This window comes from Nematolebias whitei, chromosome 21, assembly GCF_014905685.2.
Source record: "Nematolebias whitei isolate Nwh7 chromosome 21, NemWhi1, whole genome shotgun sequence".
NCBI classification, from domain to species: domain Eukaryota; kingdom Metazoa; phylum Chordata; class Actinopteri; order Cyprinodontiformes; family Rivulidae; genus Nematolebias; species Nematolebias whitei.
Genome location: NC_056518.1, coordinates 30,076,381 through 30,082,694, shown reverse-complemented (window position 1 = coordinate 30,082,694; position 6,314 = coordinate 30,076,381). Strand labels below are relative to the sequence as shown.

Genomic DNA, 6,314 nt, shown 5'->3' with positions numbered 1-6,314 from the left:
CTGCAGGGAGGAGTGCTGTTCCACAGGCTCTTTAGCTTTTCATCAAAAATACACCCCCCCCCCCCCCCCCCATTTCATTTTACTTTAAATTTTCTGCATTTAGTTTTTATTTTCTGGCTTTTGTTAATGAAATAAGATTTATATCCCATTGTAAAACTGATCTGTTTCTTTTTCAACAGAATAATTTCAGTATCTGAACCTTTTTTTTTGTCTGAGGTTCTGATCCGTTCAAATGAAAGTGAAGAGCTTTGCTGTAATTTCTGAAGTTTGTTTGTTTTTTTTAGAAAAGCTGAGCTGCTGTTGTATCGTAGTTAGTGTTGGGCTGCAGCAGCTCCTTTCAGATCAGGCAGAACCTCAACCTTACAGCAGAACAGAACCAAACCCATTCTAAAGCCACAGCACGGACACCTGTTCAGAGGTTTACCTGCAGGGTGCTGCTGTGCACAGCTGGACCTGCAGGGTGCTGCTGTGCACAGCTGGACCTGCAGGGTGCTGCTGTGCAGCAACAGAAGAACTTCTTTGGCTGAAACATGGCGCTGCAATATGCACAAATCTTATTGGACACTCCCAATGCTGTTGCTTAGTAACGGATGAACACAAGGCCTCAGACAGACGGTTCTAACGGGGACCGAGGAAAGGTCCGACACATAAAATGACCTCAGACACAGACACACACACACACACACACAAACACTCACACATAATGGCTACAGTTCCTTCTGCAGATTGGCACGTTGATGCTGTGGAACGCTGGCACCCAGCGGTTGTCATGGAGACCTACGTTGCAGCCCGGCGCATCCCTCTGGGTGCTATGGCAACACATCCAGTAGCCCGGCCCGTATGGTAGCGCCTGACAGTACGGCTTGTGGTGCCAGCGGCACAGCGAGACGTCCCCGGGGCAGTACCGCCTCTTGCACTGCTTGCAGGGGTCTTCGCGGTACCGCTGGTCGGACACCCAGAGCGAGTCGGCGGGCCGCACGCAGTAGGTCTCGATGATGAACTTGAAGTAGCTGGAGGTGCATTTGAGGGCGGCGAGGCTCTGTGTGGGCAGCAGCAGCAGGATCTTCACCAGCAGGTGGTGCGGCAGAACTGACAGGTACGGCTGCGGCACCAGAAGCTGCTGCAACCGCTGGCGAAGCTCTAGGAAGTCCCGGGACGCTGACCCGCTTCGGCCAAGAGACACAGCAGGGGAGCAGGAAGTCCCACTCGCAGGGCTGGTGTTAATTCTCTTTTCTGATTGGTGGGTGGAGTCACAGGGGGAGGAGTGAGAAGGGGCGGGCTCAAAGTAAAAGCTTGTTTTGTAGTGGTGTGTGTCTGTCTCATCAGAAGGCGGAGACACAAACAGAAGGCCGGGCAGTGGTTCTGCCTCCTCAGACTGAGGGGGAGGGGCTACAGCTTGCTGAGGCTCCACCCCCTGCTCAGCTGATGGGGGCACAGTTACCTCTGGAGAGGAAGCAGCTTTCTGAGAACAGCCGACTGGCTCCGTGCTCCGACCACCCAACAGTGATGATGATGATGATGATATCACCGATGAAGCCGAAAGCTGGCAGGAGGTGAAGTTCTGCTCCCCGGAGGCCAGCAGAACCCGCCCCACGGTCCTCCCCAGGCTGTTGTTCCTCGACAGACCTCCCTCAGTCCTCCTCAGGCTGTTGTTCCTTGACAGACCTCCCTCTGACCTCCTCAGGCTGTTGTTCCTTGACAGACCTCCCTCTGACCTCCTCAGGCACTCTGACTCCAGCCGGGCCACCATCTCGGACACCCGGACAGTTTCCTGTTCCTCCTCCTGCCGGACGGTTCTAGTCAGTGTGATGGTGGTGGAGCTCCTCTGGATGGTCAGCAGTGGTTTCAGGTCCAGCTTCACTTCGTTTGCCCTATGCTCCAGGATGGCCACCATCTCTACGACTGAAACTTTCTGCTCCTCCTCTGCTGCTACGCCTCCCTGCTGTTCTCTGCCCAACAGCCCAGTTGAGTCCATCGGACCCGGTCTGAGGACGTTTTGCTGTTCGTTCAGGAAGTGAGTCCTCTGATCCTTCTCGGGGTTCGGGTTGTTTTCTGACCTGCGGCGTCTTTTGGCACAGCTGTTTTCCTGCCAGCTCCCTTTAGCTTTGGCGGCCCGGGGCAGTCCGGTCAACGTGGCGCTGTTGGTGCCCGCTGTCGGTTCTTGGTCCCAGCTGCTGGCGCCGCTCCCTGGTGATCCCTCAGCTCCGTCCGTTCGCCTCTCCTCTGAAGTAAAGATGGCTATCTTCTCACGCACGTGTCCGGGTTTAATGACGGCCCACATGTTCTGCGGCGCCTCAGTGTCCTCTGTGGTGTTCTGACCCGGTCCAGGAGTGGTGTTTTCACAGTCGGGCGGAGCGGTGAGGAACCCGCTGGGTCCCTTCAGACAGAACGAGGCCACGGTGTTGTTGCAGCGCAGCATGTTGGAGATGACGCTGAATGGAAGCCGAGCGATGCCGGGACCGCCGCTCGTGGTCCTCAGCAGCGCCCCCTGCTGGCTCCCAACGCTGGTGGCGTCCAAGCGCAGCTCGGACCGCACGAGCTTCGGACAGGACTTCAGATGCATGATGAACCTGAGAGGGAGGTGGGACCAAAAATGGAGAAATCATCAGAAGTTTTATTAAACTTTAGTTTGGAAACAATTCGGTTTGTTCAGCTGATTAACTCGATTCAAGATGGTCGCCAAAGACGGTTCTAACTGACCGTTCTACAGATGTTGAGACAAACTCTGAGTGGAAGTCAGCAGGAGCATCAGATGGTTTCCAGCTACATTTACCTCCACAGTGTTCCGACCGGCTGGTTCTGGAGATCTAATCCGGGCTGGACCGACGGATGGTTCTGGTCCTTCAGCTTCCCATCTTAAATACGCTGCTTCTCCTCAGACTCCAACTTCAGCAAAGACCTCATCTGTGCAAAACCTGCAGGAAAACACAAACACTTCATTTATGAACTACACTGGTTCGGTTCTGAAAGTCCGGTTCCATCCCAGCTTTTACACACACGGTTCAACAAATGTGTTGAAGCTAAAAGAAGCAGGGCACCAAAAGCTAAAAGTAGCTTAAGATGAACAGAGCCAGCAGCTGAAGCAGATTTCAAACAGAAAAAAGTTTTGAAGGAATTAAAAAAGAGATCTTCATAAATTTCTACAGGGGAAAATATTTGTAAATAAAAAGTTAAATATTTAGAAACTTATAAAAGTTACAAAAACTAAAAAAGTCACAGCAGCCAAATGCTGAATGAACCGAAGGTTTTGTTACATGAACAGCTAAAAACAGCCCAAAGTCTGCAGGAGTTTGATTGTAAACAAAAACAGGAAAGCAGTAAATGCTGACTCAGCGTTTACAAGAATAAACAACCTAATCAACAGAAAGTTGTAACGCACAGATTCAAAGAGTCTGAATGTTTCTGACATCTGGGTTCTGGATCTGAATAATAATAAATATCCCGTCTGCAGATCCTCCGAGCATTAAGACTCTAATTGCTCTAAAAACAAACAAAAACAAACAAAGACCACAATCAGGACGTTTGTTTTTATCGTTTCTGTGATTACGCACCCGATAACTCAAAGATCAAAGTTCATCAAACAGCTGGATCAATTGAACAACAGAGAGCCCATCTGAGACAATCAGTACCTGGATCGGTACCGCAGCTCGGTTCTGATGAGTGCACCATGAGGCCGGATTTAAACTAATCATGCGACGGGACCTCCTCACTTTTGACCCGACCCGTGTTTTGTTGTGGTACGTGATAACGAAGCCGGTTCGTCCGTTGTTTTGTCCAGAAACGAAGATAAAGAACCGACTGATGGACTCTCAGAACACGCAGCCGGTAACGTGAAGACGAGGGTCTGGGCCCGTTTCCAGCAGAAAACAGAACCGTCTCCTGCCTCCAAGTGTGTGATCCAGGAAGACAAACTGAGGAGCAGAAAACTTCTATAAAAACACCAAATCATTTTTTCCCTTTAAGGCAGCGTCGACAGAAAGTCTGGAAATCTGAAAAGAACATTTAGATCAGCTGTTCGCCACAAACAGAACCGCACCAGGAGCGTCTGGATCCTGGTTTCTTTACAAAACGGACCAGATGTTCTTAAAGACAGAGCCGCTGATTACCAAACCAGGACAGTCAGCAGGACCGACGCTCAGCTCAGCGTTCGCTTCTACTCATGTTTGAGTTGATAAAAGCTAAATCAAAAACACAACGCTGCTTAAACCTGATCCAAGATGGCCGCCCGCAAAAAAGGGCATAAACTCTTGTCAGTTTTACAGCTATCAAATCAAAAGTCAACGTTTGTCGTTTCACCACAACCAAATTTGAGATATTGAGCTAAAATTGAACGTGGCAATAGCCGAGTCTCGTCCCAACACATCTCGTCTGATCTCATAATATCAATGAGATGACCCAAACGAGCAGAACTCCATCACTCCTTTACGTGAGAGGCGGCGGGTGACGTGCATTCTGTCAAGGAGCACCAGATCCTTCAGTTTAATTCTGTGTCTTAGAGATCAGAGGGGATCTGAGGCCACGTCGCATTAATTTAAACGTTTTACTGTCAGAGACGGATTCTGGACCCTGGTTCTGTCGCCGCGTCTCTCCAGCTGTTCGGCCATTTCCGACCTTCAACTGGAAACTTACCGAGACCAAAAAGGTGGAAATAAAGAAAATCTGAAACGTCAGAACTCCGTTCACGCCACGTTTTTTGTGGAAAGATCCAAACGCCCTGATAAGTTTCCTATTGAAGTCTTATTGATCTGTTTCCGAGTCCAGATTGTTTTCAACAGCTGGAGGAGAAAAAACAGATAAGAGTAAAAATCTATTTAATCTCTTATATTAGTATCTATATACACATTTAGCTTCTTTCCAGCCCCTTTGGAGCATTTCTGAAGCTAAACGCAACAAATTTTGTGGACTTTCCTGTTCAACATCTGGATTGAAATGCAGAATTTTGTCCCCATGGACACGATGGAGCAAGTGGGACAGTTTTTGTCTTTAATTTCTGCAGGATGTAGTTGAGTAGATATAATTTTGAGTTAGATAAAATGACTGAATGTGCTGACTCAGCTGAAATATAATAAGATTTTTTTATTTCCCTATGTGACAGCATCACCCTCTTAAAAGAAGAATTAGCAGAATTGATCATAAAAGAACACAAAACTATTTAACATCCAGTTGTTTACTTCCTGTCTGACAAATGACGACATGTTTTCCACTTTGGCTTCAACAAAAGCCGATTATTGCAGATTGTGTTATTAAAAAAAATAACCATTTTGAGTAATCAGCAAGTTTTGAAATGTTGCTGCACACGTTTTCATGGCAAGTCTGTCAAATATGCAGAAGTTATGACATCGTTTACTGGACTTTATAAGCATCTCACATTCTGAGTTTAACCCAGACACATGACAAATATAACATGATAAAAAGGTCTCTCTTGAAAATGAGTCTTCATGCCTCAATGAGACTGCCTGAATAAATAAAGGTTAAAATAAAAAATGACATTTGTCTCATTTTAAAGCTCTTCCAGTTTAGAGCAGTTGTTTTCAAAGAAACCACTTTTTAAAATGTTAATCTACCGAATTGTTTTATTAGAGCTGAGCAGCAGGAAGTGTTGATGCTTTAACGTCTTAAACATAAAAACTGATTAAAATGGGCCCGACAGCTGATTTATGAACACTTTGTAATCAGAACAAGTGTCAGCAGCTAACAGGAGCTAACTAAATGCTAACTGCAGCGTTTCATCAAAGACGGAACCAGACTCGCACTGAACTGGGCCAGTCTGAAGTTTACAGAACCAGACTGGGCCTAAACAGGCTGTTAAACAACACCGGACTCAGACCTGTCCCTCCCTGGAACCCAATCTCTGGTCCCCGTCCCCCAACCCTGGTCCCCGTCTCCAGTCCCCAGTCCCTTGTTCCCGGTCCCTTGTACCCGGTCCCCGGTTCCACGTCTCCCAGTCCCGTCCCTATTCCCCGTCTCCTGTTCCTTGTCCCCATCTTTGGTTCCTGTCCATAGTCCCCACCACTGGTCTCTGGTACCCATCTCTGGTTCTTGTCACTGATCTCTGGTTGCCCGTCTCTTGTTCCCGTCCCTTGTCCCCGTCTTTGGTTCCTGTCCATAGTCCCCACCACTGGTCTCTGGTACCAGTCCATATCCCTGGTACCCATCTCTGGTTCCTGTGTATAGTTCCTATCCATGGTTCCTGTCCCTAGTTCCCATCCATTGTCCCTATTCCTGGTCTCTGGGTCTCTGAATCCCTGTCCCTCGTCTCTGGTTCCATTCCCTATCCCTGATTCTTGTCCATGGTTCCGGTCCCTACCTATGAG

The 6,314-nt window shown here is 48.3% G+C and overlaps 1 protein-coding gene across 1 annotated transcript; it reads right to left on the bottom strand.

Annotated features, from left to right (window-relative positions):
* Positions 1–694: 694 nt before the first annotated feature.
* On the bottom strand, positions 695–2,795 carry fbxo34 (F-box protein 34). The gene is made up of 2 exons (XM_037694803.1): positions 2,774–2,795; positions 695–2,570 (listed from the first exon to the last, which is right to left on the bottom strand). The coding sequence occupies exon 2, from the start codon at positions 2,561–2,563 to the stop codon at positions 695–697; it is 1,869 nt and encodes a 622-aa protein (XP_037550731.1). The 5' UTR covers positions 2,564–2,570; positions 2,774–2,795.
* Positions 2,796–6,314: the final 3,519 nt, after the last annotated feature.

Coding starts and splice junctions, on each gene's coding strand:
- fbxo34 (XM_037694803.1), bottom strand. CDS start 2,563: ATGCATCTGAAGTCCTGTCCGAAGCTCGTGCGGTCCGAGCTGCGCTTG.